Genomic DNA, 21,236 nt, shown 5'->3' with positions numbered 1-21,236 from the left:
TGAGGTGTTTAAAATAAATAGAGAGTACTGAAATAAATGGTTTGCTATGATTAATGTATTGAATGAGACTGAGATTATGTCACCCACATGTAATGTAACAACTACTTAAATAAGATTACTTTCTTAAACAAGATGCACTAATCAAATATTAGAACATCCTGAATGTAGCTAATTTAGGTCCATTCAATAAGAGTCCACGAGAGTACCATTATTCAAGAGATACAAACGGTTCATAAATTATTGTGTTAAGTTATTAGTTGAAGTGAAGAAGACCCTTTTCCGCATCACATTATCATCGAGCTGATACAATAGAAATGGAAGCATTAGCATTAGATGAACTAGTAGAGTTTCCTTCCCGAGTCATGACATTGGTTCCAACAAACACAGGCATAGTTGGTCGCAGGTGGTCCACTGAGTTCTTGGTTTTGAGTAATACTACTACTTCAGACATTGTTGGCCTCGCTGCAGCTGTTGCCTGAGTGCATAATAAAGCAATTTCTATTATTCTCTTCACTTCTTCCGCATCATATTCATCAGCCTCTATGGCCTCTTCCAACAGCTCCAGGTGAGACCCTCTCTCGTACAGTTTCCATGACTGTTGAAAATCAAAGCAATGGTATCATGTCAAGAGAAAAACAATAATTCCTAGTTAACTATAGCGACTTTTGCTTACTCGTTGAAGAAGATATTCACTGGCCTCCTCATCACCCTTCACATCAGTACTCTTTTGACCACTTATGATTTCTAACACTACAATGCCATAGCTGTAGGTATCAGCCTTCTCTGATAATTGGCCATGCATTGCATACTCAGGTGCTGTGTATCCTCTGCAAGTGCATAATACATAAGCTTTTTAATCTCTCTCTTTTTGCAATGACTTGATGCTCGGTTAAATGTAAAGAAATTAAAGTTAACGCATTAGTTTTGCCTTACAATGTTCCTGCAAATTTTGTGCTGAGATGAGAACAATCCTCTGGGAGAAGCCTCGCCAACCCAAAATCAGCAATTTTTGGCTGAAGATCATCATTTAACAGGATATTAGCAGTCTTGATATCTCTATGTATGATGGACACGTGGAATTCCTCGTGTAGATATGCTAGTCCCTTTGCTGTGCCTAAAATTATATTATACCGTTGTTTCCAATTTAGGAAACCTTTTCTGTTACCTGTTTGTTTCCCAAGTAAGATTGTTGCCAAAATGGGAAAAAAATGAATATATTTGTAAAAGAAAGATTAATTTCTATCAGTGTTTGACTTGAACTATGTACCGAATAAGAATCTGTCAAGGCTGCTATTTGCCATATACTCATAAACCAAGATTCTCTCTTGGCCTTTGCTGCAGCATCCAAGAAGTCTAACGAGATTCCGATGATGAACATTACTTATAAGCTTCACTTCACCTTCAAAATCATCCTTCATCTTGCTTGATTTCCCCAACACTAGTTTTTTTACGGCAACAACTTTTCCATTTTTCAGAGTACCCTGTAAGAAGTAGTTTGTGTGACTGAAAAGGGAAAATAGTAAATGGTTTTTCATGACGATGTTGAAAATACAACATAAATTTACTTTGTATACAGCACCAAAACCTCCTTCTCCAAGTTTGTTTTCAGCACTGAACTTTTTTGTTGCAGCTTTCAAATCATTATACTTGTAGTTAACTGGACCTTTCAACTCAGTTGCTCCCAATATGTCAGCTGCTAATTAAGAACGCACACCACTTATGATTTTGTAATAAAAACTTTTTGATTTGCTTATTTTGTGCTTATAAATAGAACATTTTACTAAGAGATCTTTCGGAAACAAAAACATATTATCCACACAATAATCAAAAACCAACCATGAAGGAAACTGAAAAAAGATTCTGAAGAAGAAAATTTCATTGAAGAAATTCTTTTCGTACTATATATCATTACATTATATATATATTTTTCAATTGAAAAGAACTCAAAATGAAAAGCATGAACTATTAATAACAAGCATTGCATTGAAGACTTTTCATATTTACATACCTCTTTGAACACCCTTTGATTTTCTAAACCATCTCCAAGCAAACAACACAAGGAGCAGAAGAACAGCTCCAATAACAACACCACCTATAATACCCCACTTCTTCGTTGAACCTCCTGCGATGAAGTAAGAAATTTGACATCAGTTCCAAACGAGCTCTGCAGGTACCATAAAAAAATTGAAGGCGAGTTTTTTCATTAGAAACTTTATTTTTGTTATGAAAACGGACAATAACATTCAAAACAAAAACACACATAATTGATACATCAAAAGAAAAAGGGAATTGTTTTCAACTGTACCTTGTTTTAAAAAGGGTGCAATATCAATAGTCTGATTATCTGCAAACAAAGGTGTGGCGGAGTATCTCATAAAACAGCCAGCATCATATGCTGTCCCATCTGTGTTAGGAAGACAACGTTGTAAGTTGTTGTATGCAACTTCTAAGCAGTTCAGACAACTAGTCTTCATGGCAGTTTCAACACACTGTGAAACGGCATAAATTGCACTACCACCAGCAACAGGTGTCTTTGTAGCTGCATAAAAACCCTTAATTTTTGGAGTTGCTCGCAGGAGCTCCATTAACACTTGTTGTCCAGCTACTGTAAAACCAGTGACAGTTGAACTCGTGTTCCCACATGATACACCACCGCCAGGTTCATTGGTTTCATCGTAGAACCTGTCGCTCTCATACCTCATCTCACATTTTCAGAATATCCAACATCAACATCGTAGGTAACATAGATATCATATTGGAAAAAAAAAAATAATGTTTACTACAAAAACCTGAGGAAGCAGGAGTCGTATGTGATTCTGGCGCCGTTAGCAGCGGAGCAGTTGCGGATTTGGGAGGTGGCAGTGTTGAAGCAAGAAAGACATTGAGTTTTGGAGAGATAGTTTCTGCATTGAAACATAGCATATGTCATCACCTCTCCCCTAGCTTTATCTTCTACGGCAAAGTGCTTGTTCTTATTATCACTGCTAATTTGAGCTCTAAGGCCTTCAAAAGTTTCATTGATATTGGCAAAGAAGCTACGCAAGTTGGATGCGTTGTATGCGCTGCACCCCTTGTTCAGTAGATTTGTCTGTATATTTTCAACTGCACCGTATGCATGAATATTATCAGAGCTCCAGCATATCAAGGTTATTATTACTAGTAGCTCAAGTTTCAGCATTTTGTTGAAGCTACAAAACTTGCCTCAGATAACAAAAGAGCCCGAGAGACCAAGCATGATTAATGTTTTTGTTTTTGCTATACGAGGAGGAAGTGGTTCCATCTTCTACATTGCAAAAACATTGAGCAAGGTTTGACTTTTTGATGAAGAATTAATGCTGATTGATGACACTGTAGTGCATGTTGGACTCAGAAAGCGTGATCAACACGTACACATATATAAGTTGCTGAATTAGAAAATTTGACGTTAACTTTTAATTAAGATGATTAAGTTAAGTTAACCCTCCATTCTTCTCATCACCTCTTACATTATAAATGGCATATTGACAAAAGAATCTAAACAGTTAGAAATATAGATGAAAAAACCTAAGATTGACATTTGTAGAGTTGTAGGACCTCTTGATCTCTTAAGCTAAAGTGAGAAGAGTGTCAGATTCATCCCTTGAAACACAAATGGTTCTCAGAATCAGCAAATCTGCAATGTTTCAAACTTGACAGAAGCCAACGTATGAAAAATTGTATAAGGAAACAGATGTAATAGTAATTAAGGTTGTTAAGAAGCTTATTAATTAAGTGATTTATGAAAGTGGATTAGAGTTCAGATTCTTTGTTTTTGAATCTTCAAAGACAGTGATAGATTAATTGGTGGAGTGATTTGTTATGCAGACCAGAAAGCAGGTTGGTGGAGAAAGAGAGGAATTGAAGGGTTATCAATGAATGGAGTTGACCAACGGAAGATGCCCTCAGCCGCCTACTCTACGACAAAGAAGTAACTCAAGCTAAGTAGTGTTCATGGCACAATTTTAAACGAACTAAAATTAAGTGATATACAAAATTTGTGTTTAAATTTATGTATGTAAACTATATAATATTACTTAACGAAATTTTATTTTATTTTTTTCTTATTTTCCCATTCTATAAATATTTGTAGAAATGTTTTCCAATATTATCGTAATCTTTTTGTTCAAGTTTGCCGAGTTAAGACAAAAATGACTATAACTTAAAAAGAAAAAACGTGTGTTTTGCTTCTTGCACCCCATAATATTTTTTGCACCCTTCTTCCAAATTTTTAAAAGTGATGCATATGTTTTTACTCGTTAAATTTAGATAGGAAATTGGAATTTATCTTTATCTCAAAATTTGATACATTTTATTTTTATACTTTGAAATTAAATAGATATAGTCATTTTAATTTAATATTATTAATTTTTTTTACTATTAAATTGTGTTTTAGGTTGACATTTCAACTTAAATATGTTAAATATATAGTGAGAAAGAGACTAAAAAACCTTGAATGAAAATGAGTATTAGTAATATGTTGAAAATCTATAAAAGATAAATAATTATGCTAAGATCTTCTTTAGTTGATTAATCAACACCAAAGAAAGCTTTCACAAATCAATTATTTTAAATTTGATTTGAAAATCTCATATTGAGATGAGTAAACAATGTAAAACTCTTTTATTTTTAGAACCTTCCTTATTAAAAGAAATAAAAGTCAACTTTTTTAAACCACACCTCGTTCTTCATTTTTTCATTCTCTATGCTTTTTACCATCTCACAAGCAACTCATCTTCCTCCTTCTCATTTGATTTTCATATTTTCCTGAATCAGAGGTCATATATTTGGGATCACCACGAAATCCTCATTGAATCCACCTTAACAATTTCTTCTTTTGAATGAGTTGAAAATCCAACCTTTGTCTCCTTTTTTCAGTTTGGGGTTTTAAATTTTTGCTTTGATCATAATGATCAAAGCCCCATTCTTCTCTATGTTCTTTTGGTTTGGACTTCTCTAAGTTGAAAATCTACTATTTTTTCTCTAGCGAGAGAGATGTAGTTCAAGTGAAAATAGCCAGAATTTCACTTTGCTCTCTCTATTTGAATTTTAGTTCAAGCGAGAATTTTTAGCTTAAGAAAGAGCCTATGTCACTTAAGTGAGAATCTCTAGCTTAGACGAGAAAGTCACTTAAATTCTTTTTGCTTCTGTTTAATTTTAGCTCAAATGAGAATCTTTGGCTTAAACAAGAGCCCTTGTCACTCAAGCAAGAATCTCTAGCTCGGGCAAGAATGCTCCAAGAGTTTCAATTCCTTATTTTTGTTGGAAATAGTCCAAGTGTAAGTCAAAAGTCTCATATTGGATAAAATAGACAAAGTTAAACATTATATAAGAATAAAGATCCATAACCACATTGTCTTAAAGTTTTTGAATAAAAGTGGTGTTAAATTTCTTATATGTGTAAAATTAATGTCATATATATATAACCATGATGTCTCAATAACCATAACTCATACGAAAAATATATATAATACATAAATGATGGGATATTTTGAGAATAGACTTGTTTTGCATGAGATATAAGTTATTTTGAGATAATATGTGAAAGATATAAGAATTTGTTAAAAAAAATCCTTTGGTGGCATAATATAGTGAATGTACTGATCATTTGTAACAACCATATCCAATTATATAAAAGCATAAAGTTGGAGAAACAACCATATCCAATGATATAAATAAAAACATAAACTTGGAGACATAATGAACACCTAATTTTCTCACTTGTGTGTGTGTGGTGCTAACAACAATCTATTTTGACAAATATCCAATGATAAAAGCATAAACTTCGAGACATCATGAACACCTAATTTTCTCACTTCTCTAAAGACACTAAGCTATATATATCATTGATGCTTAGGAATTGTTCATCAAAGTATATTCTTTTTCAATAACTTTATATGCATAGTTAGTTTCTCTATTCATTGAGGTTTAAGAATAAGGTTAAAACAATTAATTTTATTGCACTAACTCAAGAAATTGATTTTAAAATCAAGAAATTAATAGGATTTCTCATTTGTTTCTGAGCGAAAAAAAACATGTATTTACTGATAAAATTAAGAAAATAAGACTACACAATATTATAAATAAAAAAATAAAACCGGTTATTTAGTTTAAACTTTCTTCGTTAGAGTTAAAAAATTCGTGTGAAAAATTAAATATAATCAATTATATAAAAACAACCAATTATATAAAAACAACCAATTATCTTTTAGTATAATTAATTGTTTTTTAATATATGGTTTATATTAAAATAATAAATTTTAATTTTAATGTTTTTAATAATTTTTATTTATTTATTAAAATTTTATAATAATTTTGTATTTTATTTTAATTTACATTTTGGAAATTTTATCTTTTACAATATTTTTTTTTAAATTATAAATTATTTTAGTTAAATATAATATTTAATCAAATTTATTCTATGATATTAATTAAATGTACTACAAACTTTTTCCTCGTATTTTTTTTAATTACTCTTTTGGTCTATGTTTTTTACAAAAATATTAAATTGGTCTTCTAGCATTTTTAAGTTTTAATTTAGTTTTAATTTTTAAAAAGTTTATGCAATTTAGTTTTTTTCGTTGAATTCTTTGGAGTGAATCAATGATCTTTATTAAAATTGGTATTATGATGTTGAAAATAGTCCAAGTGTGAGTTAAAGTCTCACATTGGATAAAATAGATAAAATTAAACATTATATAAAAATAAAAAATTATAACACCATTGTCTTAAAATTAATTGTCTTAAAGTTTTGGGTTAAAGTGATATCAAATACCTTATACCTTAAGATGCATTAATTTTTAAAAAATCAGGACCTTAAAAAAAGCAGAGAACCAATTTGATATATTTGAACAAAAAAAACTAAAAAAGTAATTAAACTTTTATATTAATACTGAATCTAAAAAATATTAAAATATAATTACTGTATTATTACGCCACATCCGTTGCCACGGTCACTTTAAAATGCTGTTATCATCACCGCTTTTATAATTATACTGGTTGTGTTAGTATCGTAATCATTAATTAGTGTTTATCGTGCCCTTATAATAACAATAATAATAATAGATAAACAATATGCTGACAACAGTAATGACAATGAATGATTTTTGAATAATATATATAAAATCGAAATTAATTTATAAAGGATTGAGTAAGGCTAGAAAAAAGAAAGTCTAACCTATTTAAAATATAAGTTAAATCTTACTCATACTTATTTATTATTAAGTGGTGTGTTCCGTTTAATACCTTTAAACAATGTTTATTGCAATTGTTGTGGCCATCATAGTCATGACATTGTCATGGAACAATTATTTTTGAAATTTTTTAATTTTAGTATAATTATACATTAATTAACTAAGAAACACGAATAAATTTTATTATACCAAATTCGTTTAAGAGATTGCACTGTTTTTTTATTATTCATATCGGGAGACCCTGACTAACGCAATATTCTTGCACCATTTAATAATTTCTACTTTGCTTCCCATGACTGTGGTTTACATTAGTTTGATATTTAAATATTAGTTGTTAATTTATATGATATAAGCGTTGGAATAATACTGTCAAATCTTTATATATGTGACGTTTTATAAAATAATGGTATACTTAAGTTGTTATAGTCACGGTATTGGCCAATAATTTTAAAAATAAAATAATATATTTAAAATCGAGTTGAGTTTTAATGTTTAATTTCTATAAATAATTAGTAGAGTTCATTGTCCAAGTATTATCTTTGCATCATATGTTATTCATCTGTTTTTTTCATGTGAGATGCTGCTTGTTTTATAATCTTAATGATGTATAGTACCAAACCCTAACTAAAAAAATCGTATTTAGAGGGATTTTTTTGCATGTTACACAATTCAAGTATAAATTCTTAGACCACAAGAATTTGAAATTGAATGATAGATAATCAATTATATAATTAAGAAAAGTAAGACATTTGAATTGTGTGTCAGACAGAAGACTATGTAGTGATTGAGAGGAATGAGTCTGAGATATCGTGGAGGAGTAATAATGATGCTAACAAGGATAAGGTGCTTAGAAATTTTTGCTTATGTGAATGGTTTTCTTAGCTTATGTAAAGCTACCCACCTCATAATGGCACACTCACTACAGAATCAAACACTTTGAAATGTACTTTAACCTATCAATGATATCTAATATGAATTTGAATTTTTCAAACACTTGTGGAAGTTTTTGTATACACTGTGAAAATTCTGTCCAGAAAAATACCCAAACTTTCTTACAAGAAAATGCAAAGTTAATGGGAGCAAATGACCCTCTTTTCCTAGCCAGTCCAAATCTTCACTAGTGTGCTTCACTTCTACAAAGTGGCCAAATTCATCAACTTCACATCAATCACTATTTGTAGCACTAAATGAGCAACAATAGTACAAGAATTATGGAAGAAAAATCCCCTTCTTTTCAAACATTATTTCCTTCAGTAACTCAAAACGTTTAATCCCTTAATTCATCGAGCTGAGGGCATAGAAATTGAAGCAGTAGCATTAGATGTGGAGGAACCAGTTGAGGTAGAGGTGTCAGCTGCCCTAGTCCTCAAGTTAGATTCAACAAATACAGGCATAGAAGGCCTAGTTTGCCCTAATGAATTCTTGCTTTTCAGTGAGGCCACTACTTCAGACATTGTTGGCCTTGCACCAGCTGATGCTTGAATGCAAAGCAAAGCAATCTCTATCACTTTCTTCACTTCTTCTGCCTCATACTCTGCAGGATCCAATTTCTTGTCAACCAACTCCAAATGCATGTTTTCCTCATACAGCTTCCATGCCTGTTAAAACGACACCGATTAATCAAAATTCATGTTAACACAACTTTTAAGGTAATATGGTAAAAGAATAAACTTATGTCGGAAGTCTCACGTCGAGTAGAGATAAGGTCAATTTACGATATATAAGTATATGTAAATCTCATTTTTCACTTTGATCTTGTGAGATTGAATTAGACTTAATGTTTACTTTTTAACATAATATTAGATGTATTGGTTAGAACAACCTCATGTGTGAAATTGCTTACCCTTTGAAGGAGGAATTCACCATTAGCATCTGCCCTCAGTTCACTATTCTTTTGGCCACTTACGATTTCTAGAAGTACAACACCAAAGCTGTAGGCATCAGCCTTCTCTGATAACTGACCATGGATTGCATACTCTGGTGCTGTGTATCCTCTGACATGTATATAATTTTTATAGCATGAGTAATGGAAGAATGTTTATTCTCACACATACCGTGAAATGGAAACATCAAAGAAACAAACATTTGGTCGGTCTTACAATGTTCCTGCAAATCTTGTGCTGAGATGAGATTGGTCCTCTGGTAGAAGTCTTGCCAACCCAAAATCAGCGATTCTTGGTTGCATTTCATCATCCAAGAGGATATTGCTAGTTTTTATATCCCTATGTATGATGCAAACGTGGAAATCCTCATGCAGATAAGCCAAACCCTTTGCTGTGCCTAAAATTATGTCATATCTTTGTTTCCAACTGAGGGAATCATTTCCTTCACCTGTTTTGAAAATTTTAGCAAACAGATTGAGTAAAGAGGGGAATATGTAGAAAACAGAGATTCACAAAACGATTCAATTAGGAGATTGGTGTGAGTTTTACCGAATAAGAATCTATCCAAGCTTTTATTTGCCATGTATTCATAAACAAGGATTCTTTCTTGGCCTTTGCTGCAACATCCAAGGAGTCGAACTAGATTCCTGTGATGAACATTGCTTATAAGCTTCACTTCACTTTCAAATTGATCATCGACCTTCCCGGATGGTCCTAAAATTAATTTCTTCACTGCAACTATCTTCCCATTTTTCAAAGTGCCCTGTTCCATGAATTGGTGATTTTAGCAACAGTTCTAAAAACTGATTTATCTCTGTCTCCAGAGAGGATAAACTTTGTCTCTTCTTAGTATTACCTTTCTCAGAATGAATCATGCTTGTTTTAAAACATGTGAATCAATAAAAATATATAAATTACCTTGTATACATCTCCAAAACCTCCTTCTCCTAGTTTATTTTCATCACTGAAATTTTTTGTTGCAGCCTTCAAATCCTTATACCTGAAGGAAACTGGACCTTTCAAGTCTGTTGCTCCCAATATGTTACCTGACAAAGAAACGAAATTTGGAATATCTCAGTGAATAAATGGATCCAATTATTCATCATAGAAACAAAGAAATTATACACTCCACGGTAACCAAACTTATAAGAAATCATCAATTCAAAGATTGTCCAAATTGTCTTACCTCTTCGAACCTTCTTGGGTTTCTTGTACCATCTAAGCAATGCAACTAGTGCAAGGAGGATTACAATAAGAGCTACACCTCCAACAACCCCACCAATAATAGCCCCCTTTTTGCTTGAACTCCCTGCAAGATAAGAAGACAGTTAAAAAGGTGATACACTTCTCGATAGGTATTTCGATGACTCCAGAGACACAACACCAATGAAACAGGAGTCCAATTCACATATAGATTGAAATCACTTCTAATCCAAAACCTTAAAGACGGTATGAGTTTATAAGTTTATGAATCTTCATCTTTACATGATGATCAACTTTCTCATACGTCAACTCACACTTGATTTCCAAACACCAGTATCATTCATTAAACCTTGTATATCAAAATCAATGTAAAGAAATTATCCTTAACTCTACCTTGTTGCAAGAAGGGTGTGATATCAATGGTCTGGTTATCAGAAAAAAAGGCTGTCTCTGAATATCTCATAAAACAGCCAGCATCAAAGGCTCTTCCCTCTGTATTAGGTAAACAAACATGAATATTGTTGTATCCAACTGTGAGGCAATCCAGACAACCACTCTCTGAGACAGTTTCAGCACATTGTGCAATGGCATAGATTGCAGCACCAGCCACTTGTGTCTTGGTAGCTGCAAAGAAACCTGTGATTTTGGGAGTTGCAATTTGCAGATCCTTCAGCACTTGCTGTGCAGTTGTGTTAAAATCAGTGGCTCCAACTGCTGTCTGATTTCCACAAATCATACTGTTCCCAGGCAAAGTTGTCTGGTCTAAGAAGCCAGCACTCTCATACCTTAACAAAACAGTTAAAATATGAAACATCAAAGTTAGTTATGACTCAATCTAACTCATTTTCTTGTCACCATTCTCAATCACTAGTATTTTCTGTTGACGTAATCATAGTTTTCTCTTGGGTTATATATTCTTTCATATGTTTTGGTTATATATGAGTTATCGTGGTTTTATATAGTTATATGACATTAGTCTTACAAATATAAGACATTTGACACCACTTTTACCTCAAAACCTTAAGGTAACGGTGTTATAGATCTTTAATCTTATATAGTATTTAACTTTATCTATTTTATTTAATGTGAAATTTTTGACTCATACTTGGACTATTGCAAACACTTCCTCACACTTGGACTATTCCAAACATTTTCTTAGACAATAAAAAAAAAAAAATTGGAACACTGTTTACACATTCAATGGTAGTACAAAACATGATTTCTTAATAGATTTCTTAAAAGCCTCATCGAGAAAAATGAATTTCGTAAAAAATTATAATAGATGTTTGTGTTTAAAAACTTAATTGAGATGGAGCACTTTTCAGAATTAGAGAGGGAGTTGGTTTGGTGCCATTAAACATAAAATTAGAGGAAATAAGTGTAATTTCGTCTTAATAAATCACATCGGCAAAAACTTAACTACAATGTTATTAAAAAATAAAAATTAAAGTTTTAAAATACAAAATTAAAGAATTTCTATAAACATAAGATTAATTAAACTTTTATATTTTTAAAGAATTATGTTTAAAACTAAAAAGTAAAATATCATTTTCTTAAAAATATGATTTTTTTTATACTTTATCAGAAAAATTAGAATTTTGCGATAGTATATGTTTATGATATATTTTCAACATAGAACAATTAAATTAAAGATTTTTTTTCTTGTAAAAAATATTTTAGTGTTTATATTCTACAACCTTATTTTTAAAATTTTCGTAATTTTGATATTTAATGTTTAGTTAATAAATTATCTAAAACTTAAAGTGAGTTTAATTTTATTAGAAATATAAGAAAAACAAATATATATTTTTTAAATTGAAGAAAATATAAACGTTAATTAGTATAATTTTAGGAAATAGACAAGTTAAATTTCTTCTAGTAAATAAGAATAGAATCTCATATTTTCAACGTTATGTTATCTATGTTGCACTAGTTTAACAAGTGCACATCACCCTATATTGGTCAACTCATAGGCCAATAGCATTTTAACCAATGAATATACTGTATTCTATTTTATTGTATCGTATTATTTTTATGATTTAGTTTTGAAAAATAGTCATGCTTTAATGAAATTAACCAAAGATCATGCTAGGTCAACTCAATGATCTTGTGACCACTAATTAAACAATAGTAGTATTAAACCCCTAATTAATGGTTCAGATTAGAAGTAATATGCTGGAACAATATAGAAACAACAAATTATGTATTTAGGACAAGTATATAATGCCAAAACATTTAGTTCATTGACTACACTTGATTTATATAAATTATTGATTATATTTTAAAAGAAATTATAAGAGATATAGAAGTGCAAGTTTGACTTTAGAGGTGTCGATTTCATTATATAAATCTTATTCTTAATGTTTTTATCTCCATTTTGTGAAGTATATGCATCATATTATGCTTTATTGAAAATTGTTATTAATATTTCACGAGATTAGAAATGAGAAAAATAATAAGAAAATCTATGTTTGTTTTTCTGTTTACGTGTATATATAGATGATTAAAGGTAAAAGAAAATAACATGAAAAACAAAAACATGTATACATACAACTGGTTTATGGTATAGAGAGAAATGGATAAATAAGGGATATATAAGATAAAATAATGACGAAGGAAAGAAAGAAAAATAATATTATATCAATAAATAATATATAATTCGAATAAGATTAACCATTTTCTTGTTGTCAACTTATGCAAGCTAGGGACATAATGGGAATATGGTGCTACTGTTAAATCATGTCATCACTCATTATTAATTATTAATAATGTTAAAAAGTCAACTAGCATTTATATTTTATATTTATTTACCCATTGGGAAAACTGTAACTAACACTCTCACATTTTTTTTCTTTCAAGAATAGTTAAATCATATTTATTAAAGTTTTTTATTTTATTAATTAAATTTTGGGAATACATTTTCTAACAAATTTGTTTGAACGCAAATCTCTATTAATGGACAAAATTAACAAAAATGCATTTTTGTATTAGTTGCTTTTATATTAATAAATTTCTCTATCGATTTTACAGTTTTGAATAAATTGCAATTAGTAATAAAATGTGTTAAAATAAGCATATAAGAAAAAAGTATTATTGACACTTTAATTACATCCCAAACTATATACAATTATTTGGTAGATATTTTATTTACATTTGGGTGTGAACTCTAATTAAATTCAGACCACATAAACCTTTTTATCTCTTCATCTAGAATCTCATGACTAAACCAATAAAAAATTCTTCACTACCTTAATTAAGGTCTTGTCAAATTATTTTTAAACTTTAGTCTCTTTACATTATTAACACAGTAGAATTAAATCTCCATGCCCCACCTGAATTCACAATTTGATAATTAATGCATGCAAGTTCATACATAACAACATGGATTCAATACCCAAAAAGTCCAACCATTGGAATTCCATCATAGACACGACAACTATGAAATATCTATAGAATTTCTTCCACAGTATAATAATAATAATAAAAAAATGTTTTAATATATATATAGATATAATAAAACAATATTTTTATAGAATAATAAGACTGCGATGAAGAAAGAAATAGTGATGCATATAGGTGGTGAAGGTGTACCTGAGGAAGCAACCGTCATAGATGACACGGGCACCGTTGGCCCCGGCGGAGCAGTTGCGGATTTGGGCGGCGGCGGCGGCGAAGCAGGCGGCGCAGTCGGTGGTAGAGAGGTAGTTTCTACATTGGAACATGGCATAGACAGGGTCTTGTCCTCTAGCTTCTTGAGCCGTGGCAAAGTGCTTGCTTTGGTTGGTAACTTGAACTCTGAGATCATCCAAAGTTGCGTTCAGATTTTGGTTGAAAGTGGACAAATCCGTGGCGTTGTATTGGCTACAACCCTTGTTCAGCAGAAGAATTTGAGGGTCTCCTATGGCACCCTCAAGGCTCCATAATAAGATGAACACAGTTAAGGGTAGGAGAGTACTGAGATGCACTTGCACCACCATGTTCGTCACCGAGGAAAACCAACACCACGACATGAACCCAGATATCATTATCCTTTTATGTATGAATTCAGAATGAAAAGGGTCCATTTCAAGAATAAAAAAGAAAAAGTTCTACGTGTTGATGTTGTTGGTGGGGACAAGACAGCATACACATCGTTGTCAGCTATTGCTGTTTTTTGGTACAGATTAATCGTTTTCTGAATGCCGTTTGCGAGGTTCCGTCTTCAAATACCCAATTAAACATAGTGCTCCCTCCAATGATGTTAAGAAATTCAGAAAATTTATATGATATATATATAATACTGAAAAAACCCATTTGACTTATAATATATGTCTCCGATTTAAGACAATCATAATCTATAAATAATATTTTTAACGATTTAATATGTTTTTATCCCTTAAATTTCAGTAAATTTTAGAATTAGTCTATTTTAAAACTTTAAATCAATTTAGTCCTTCATCTTTCAAAATACATGAATTTAGTCTTTTTAATCAAATTTTGTTAAGTTTAGTTGATGTTTCCTTACGCATTTTAGGTTTATATTTGAGTTGTTTATGTTGTTTGACATATTTTTTCTTTAATGTTAAGTCAAATATTATTATAAAACGCGATTGAAATATTAAATAAATTTAACAAAATTTAATTAAAAGATTAAATCCATATATTTTGAAAGATGAAAGACTAAATTAGTTCAAAGTTTTGAAATGAACTAATTCTAAAATTGATGGAAAGTTAAATGGAAAAAACATATTTAACCTTCTTTTTAAATTATTGAGAAATGTTTAGGTTTTGGTTCTTATATAAAATCAAAGTTTATATATGATCAGACTTCGATCGTCTGAAACCGATTCGATCATTTAGAAAATGTCGTTTATTTATAATATTTTATTTAGTTTTGGTTTTGTGTAAAACTTAGTTTATGGGTTTCAATTTTTGTCTAAGGTTAATCAACTAGTTAAAAAAATATTGTTATTTCAATAAAAAATAATTATTAGTGCGACTTAAGTTTTAAAGATACATTTTCTATTTTTTTATTTTTAAAAATGTGTTTGTGACTTTTTAAAGCATGTTAAAATAAGATGTTAAGTTGTTACAGAAGTTTTCTCCACGTGAGATTTGATAAGATTTAAAAATCCGTTTAGATGTACACAAATTGATTAGGTGCCTGATCTACAGGACAAAGAATTCCTTTCAGACTTCGAAATATGATTGATTGTTAATTTTAAAGGTAAATAAATATCTGCACACGGCGGCGGGTGTTAATATATGGACTGCCCAGCTGAATCGTCACCTATGACGGTTCTCTTCTTTTTCTTTTACGTATGATTGGATAAAACAATTTAAAAATTTGTTTATTTATTTGAAATAATTTTAGGGAAAATAATATGTTTGGATAATAAAATTTAAATTTAAAAAATATTGTAAATAATAAAAATAGTATAATTTGAATTTTTTACAAAAAGAAGGAAAGAAATTGATTTTCCTAAATTATGAAATTTTTAATTGGTTAGGACATAAAAAGTCCATAAATTCAAAAACTGAGGTCAAGTCGAGTAAAAGGTCAAGACAAGTCGGTTCGTGTTGAAGGTTGAACTAAGTCATATCAGGTCGAAGGTTAAGCCAAATGTTAAACTTGTCCAGCCCGGGCCAAAGGTTTAAGTTGGGTCAGCCTGGCCAGAAGGTTGAGTCAAGTCTATTCGGATTGAAGGTCGAGCAAGTTGATGCTGGTCGGTTTGGGCTGAAGGTTGAGTCGAGTTGGTCTTGGTCGAAGGTTGAGCTAGATTGGTTTGAATCGGATGTCAATCTGAAAAGGTCAATTCAAGTCAGCCCGTGCAAAATGTCGAGTTAGGTCAGTCTAGATTAAAGGTCGAGCTGGGTCAGCCCATGCCGAAGGTCAAACATAGTTGGCCTGTGCCGAAGGTCGAACCTAATTAGTATGTGTCGAAGGTTGAACCTAGTTAGTGTGTGTCGAAGGTCGAGCTTGATCAGTCTGGTTAATGTTCAAGCTTAGACAACCTGAGTTGAAGGTCGAGTCGGGTTGAATTTTAGACGGAGTCAAGCAAGATGAAGGTTAAGTTGAGTTGGCTCAGGCTGAAGGTTGAGATTGGATGGCCTGTGTCGAAGGTCGAGCATGGTTGGACAAGGGTGAAGGTCGATCCTTGTTAGCACGGTTCGAAGGTAGAGCCCGGTCAGCCAACACTGAAGGTTGAGTCGAGTTGATCCAAATTGAAGTTCAAGTCGAGTCGGCTCAGATCGAAGGTCTAGTCGAGTCGGTGCAGGTTGGCTCATGTCATAAGTGGAGCCGGGTTGACCCAGACTAAAGGTCGAGTCGTGTCAGCCTATACTGAAGGTCAGGTTGAGTCAACCCAAGGATGAGCTGAGTTGACTCGTGAGTCGAACCTAGTCGACCCAAGGTAAATGTTCAGGAGTTGATTTGGACTGAAAGTCAAGACAAGTCGTCTTGGATTGAATATCGAAATAACTCAATTTGAACTTAAAAATAAGATTGAGTTTATCTTAAAATAAATATTAAAATTATTTTATCCAAAAAAAAGTTGAAATCAAAATATTTCAATTATTTTATTTAAATAAAGTATATATAAAAATTAAAAACTTAATTGTAAATAATTTAAATATTAAATATTTTAATATTTTAAAAATGTTGAAATTTTGCATTACATATAAGGTTGGAGTAGGGGTGGCAAAACGGGCCAGTCCGACCCGTTTTGGCCTGACCCGCTTGTGACCTGTCAAAAATGGGTCGAGTCGGGCTGGCCCGCCACCTAAAAACGGGCTGGATATTATAACCCGTCCCATTTTAAGGTAGGCTGGTGTGCTGGCAAGCAGCCTACGGACTGGCCTTTTTTTTAAATTTTTTTTAATTTTTTTAATTTTTTTAACTTTTTGTTTTTTAAATCTATTATATATATATATATAAAAATTTATTTATATAATATAAAAAATATTATTTTTTATTTTTTTAATTATTTTTAATTTTAAACATAAAAAGATAAAAAATAAATAAAAAACAGGTTGGTGAGCTGGTCCACAGGCTGGCCTGTTTTGACCCGCTAAACTGGCGGGTTATGCGGACCAAGTTACTGTGTGCTGACGGGCTAAAATTTTCAATCCGATTCGCCTTTTTTGCGGGCTAACAAGCCAACCCGACAGACTTAGCCCATTTTGACATTCCTAGATTGGAGTATAGAAATATTGTTATCGGTGACAAAAAGACATATTATTTAATGTTATTTGTTCATGTGTATGAGTAAAAGATAAATCTATTTACATCATCTTTCTATACAGATAAATTATAGTAATTTTGCATAAATATTAATTTGAATATATTATTTTAATTTTGTAAAATTATTAACTAAGATTCAGAATTATATACACAAAAGATAATTAAATTATTGGAAAAGAAAAATTATAATTTTGTTAGTGAATAGGTATAAGTTCAATGAATACATCTTAATATATAACTTTAAAAAAATTATTTATAATAATAATAATAATAATCTAATGTCAGATTAAATCTTAATTTTAATGTTTTAATTCTCAAGTCTATTAATTGATTGACTCAATATTTAATTTTCAAGGTTAATTGATTGATTTAGTGTTTATTTTGGATTATGTTAATAGATTGATTTAATGTCTACTTTGGATACATTTAATTTTTAAAATATATATTTAAACTTTCAAAAAATAAATTTTGAATTATGTAACTTGAAAATTTAAAATAAAACAGCAAGTGAATTTTGCTTTTCAAAAAATAAACCTATATAACAATAACAGTGACGTAATAGGAGGTTAGAGTTTCTACCAGCATAAGTAGTTCGGTCTAAAGTACCAGAGATGGAGGAAGGAGCAGCCACAACAATGTACGAGGAAAAAGGGTTAAAAATGTTTTTAGTCCTCGAACTTTGATTCAAAATTAGAATTTGTCTCTGTCTGAAATTTCGATACATTTTGATCCCTAAACTTTAAAAATGAATGAATATAGTCTTTTTAACTCAATTATGTTAACTTTCTTTGATGTGTCAAACACTTTTCATATTAGTATTGAAGTTTTTTACACTGTTTGACACATTCTTGGTTCAATATCTACTGAAAAATATGTTCGATACTTCAAAAAAAGTTAACGTAATTGAGTTAAAAGGACCATATTCATTCATTTTTAAAGTTTAAAGACCAAAATCTATTAAAGTTTCAGACATGAACGAATTTCAATTTTGAGTCAAAGTTCAGGAACTAAAGACATACTTAACTCGAGAAAAAATGATGAAGAAGAGGAAAAGTAACATAAAATTATGAATGTAGTGAACTACATTTTGGTCTCTTAACCACTATGTAGGTACACATTAAAACTAGGAGAGTGTAGAAAGAAATAACCTTTTATTCTGTAATTTCAGTTTAAAAAAAAAAACACAATGTCAACCCAATGTGTGAACATTTTTTTTTAAGAAAACAACGTGATTACCTTTTGTACCTCTGTAGTTACTTTATGCACCTTTCATTATATCTTCTTCAAATTGTTATCTGAAATTGGTATTAGAAATAATAATTATCATAATTGTGAAATATGATAATTGTGAAAGTAGTATTTCTGTTGGTGAAATATTGGTCGGAGGAGAGGAAAAAAGAAACAAAAAATTATATTATCGTCATTTTTTTAAAAGCTATCTTTCTCTCCCAACGTACACAATTTAAATTAAATACTTTTATCAATTTTATTGATTTTAATTAATAATACAGTAAGCATAAACGTGTATTCTAGTTCCTTCACTAACATTGTTGAAAAAAAAAATTATTATCTATCATGGGGTTTAATTTGTACATTCCAGTTCTTAGTATCAAATCAAATTCTTCTTAAGCTTCTCAATTCCAATAAATCTAATAACTTTCAACATGTAAGATGAACCCTGATAAAAAAATAAATAAAGATTTAAGAAAAAAATATTATATCATATAATTTTTGTGACTTTTTAACAATAAAATATATATTTGTTTAACTTTTACTTTTTCTAAACTTGTAGAAACAAGTTTCTAATAGTGTTTTTTATGAAGATAAAAACAAAGTGTTTCCAAACATAATTGTTTTATTTCTTTCGTTAACTATTAATAGGTTACATATAAATTAATAAATTGGTTTCTGAATGTGGTATTGAATTCAACACCCTAATTATCAGAAAAGTCGTTCAACATCCATACCAATAATGTAATATTAAAAATAATTATATATTAATATATATTCCATTACTTGACCCATAAATATTAGATATACGGTCTCATAAATCTGATTAAAAAATATTATCCTGACAACATCTTCTAATTAAATTTAAAATTTTAATAAAAATAATTTGCCACGAGATTTTGTTAATAGTTTATAAACGACCCATGCCTTATATAATTTATACAAGTTATTTATTTTATTTCTTTCTTAGAAATGTTAATTATTCAATTCAATTCATGTTTGGCCACTCCCTTTTCAGATACGGTTGGTAACAGCCTTCAAACTTCAAGTCAAAAAATTGCATTCCCCTCACGAAAAATAATGACATAATTATTATTTAAATTTACAAAGTGTGTTAAAACAATATAATTTGTCTTAAAATTAAATTTAAAAAAAAAAAACTGTTCCCACTCCCTAATTTAACTTGATCAAAATTATTAATATTATTTATGTAAGTATAATATAATACAATTACTATTCAAATTATGTTATTATTTTGTTAATTATTTTTTTAAATATTAAAATTTTCAAATATTAAATAACAAGTCAATTTTTATATAAATTATTATAATTTTTTTTAAATTACAAACTTAAGAAAAAAATGTTAAAATCTTGAACTAATGAACCTAATTTAATTTAAATCAATTATTAGTGATTTTGATCTAATGAAAAGAAAATAGTTAAAAACTGGCCTAATCTGATTCAAGAATTTTCAATTGGGTTTGGTTATAAGTTCAGTACAATTTTTTTTTTCTTTTTATGCGTGTTGAAGATGAATGAAACAATCAAGAAAATTACTAATCATAGTTTGAAACTTTCTACAATCTTCCCCATCACTAATCATAGTTTAATTTCATTATAATTTCTTTTTTCCTTTCCATGACGTTACGCAATTAGTGCCTTTCCTTTTTCATTTCCTTTTTGTCCTTAAAATATAAAAAAGTATAATAGAAGATTCATTAAACATGCCTTTAACTCTTATTAACTATGATTAACTGAAAACCCCACAACACAAACATCACCAATAATTTAGAAGATGTGAATTAAGTTGGATGTTTCCTTGTTAGTGAGAAAAAAAAAAACCTAGTAGTGTTTGTCTCCTATCGACGAAACCTTTATCAGAGTGAAAAGATTAGAAAAGTACAAAACTCAATTATTCATGTTAATGTCACACAAACAACATAAAACCAAATAGTTAGAATGCAAAGATCACACTAATTTCTAAGCCAACAAAATCAGCGTATTCATGTCTCACACAGTCACGACAACTTTCTTCCCCGCCATGCTTGGTCTTACAATTTTCACACTTCAAAGGATTCTCAAAGTTCACTGTTTCAGTGCACACTTGGAAGGGATTTTCAACAACTTTAATGCTTTTATATTCTTTTTATTAAAAAATTCTCATAAACATTGTACTATTATATATATGCTTAAAAATGACAGTTGGAAGGGTTTGGTTTGAGTGACCCACAAACAAGACAAAGATCCTACATTTGACTTCTTTTCACCACACTCTCCCTCTTTGTTTTCTTAGGTGAGAAATCAAAAATTACACTACTACAAAATAATCTAATGTTTCTTTTATAGGTTTGTTTATTTCAATTCTTATTTAAATGAAAGGTTAGTTGTTTTGTGCTAGTTTTTTTTTTTTTAAATATTCAATGAATCTCAAATAGTTTTTAAGTTTATGTTATAAATTGATGATAACACTATTCAAACCTTAATAATATA

At 30.2% G+C, this 21,236-nt stretch overlaps 2 protein-coding genes across 2 annotated transcripts; both read right to left on the bottom strand.

The window, feature by feature from the left end:
* Positions 1-182: 182 nt before the first annotated feature.
* LOC114187100 (cold-responsive protein kinase 1-like) lies at positions 183-3,188 on the bottom strand. Its single transcript, XM_028075232.1, has 8 exons — positions 2,790-3,188; positions 2,306-2,697; positions 2,009-2,119; positions 1,566-1,693; positions 1,268-1,481; positions 934-1,165; positions 674-827; positions 183-595 (listed from the first exon to the last, which is right to left on the bottom strand). The coding sequence occupies exons 1-8, from the start codon at positions 3,176-3,178 to the stop codon at positions 293-295; spliced, it is 1,923 nt and encodes a 640-aa protein (XP_027931033.1). The 5' UTR covers positions 3,179-3,188; the 3' UTR covers positions 183-292.
* Positions 3,189-8,128: 4,940 nt separating this feature from the next.
* On the bottom strand, positions 8,129-14,335 carry LOC114187095 (cold-responsive protein kinase 1-like). The gene is made up of 8 exons (XM_028075226.1): positions 13,886-14,335; positions 10,688-11,079; positions 10,278-10,400; positions 10,010-10,137; positions 9,641-9,854; positions 9,308-9,539; positions 9,052-9,202; positions 8,129-8,806 (listed from the first exon to the last, which is right to left on the bottom strand). Exons 1-8 carry the CDS (start codon positions 14,317-14,319, stop codon positions 8,489-8,491), a joined length of 1,992 nt encoding a protein of 663 aa, XP_027931027.1. The 5' UTR covers positions 14,320-14,335; the 3' UTR covers positions 8,129-8,488.
* Positions 14,336-21,236: the final 6,901 nt, after the last annotated feature.

The sequence above is a fragment of the Vigna unguiculata genome, chromosome 6 (assembly GCF_004118075.2).
Source record: "Vigna unguiculata cultivar IT97K-499-35 chromosome 6, ASM411807v1, whole genome shotgun sequence".
NCBI classification, from domain to species: Eukaryota; Viridiplantae; Streptophyta; class Magnoliopsida; order Fabales; family Fabaceae; genus Vigna; species Vigna unguiculata.
This window is presented reverse-complemented; position numbering and strand designations above follow the sequence as displayed.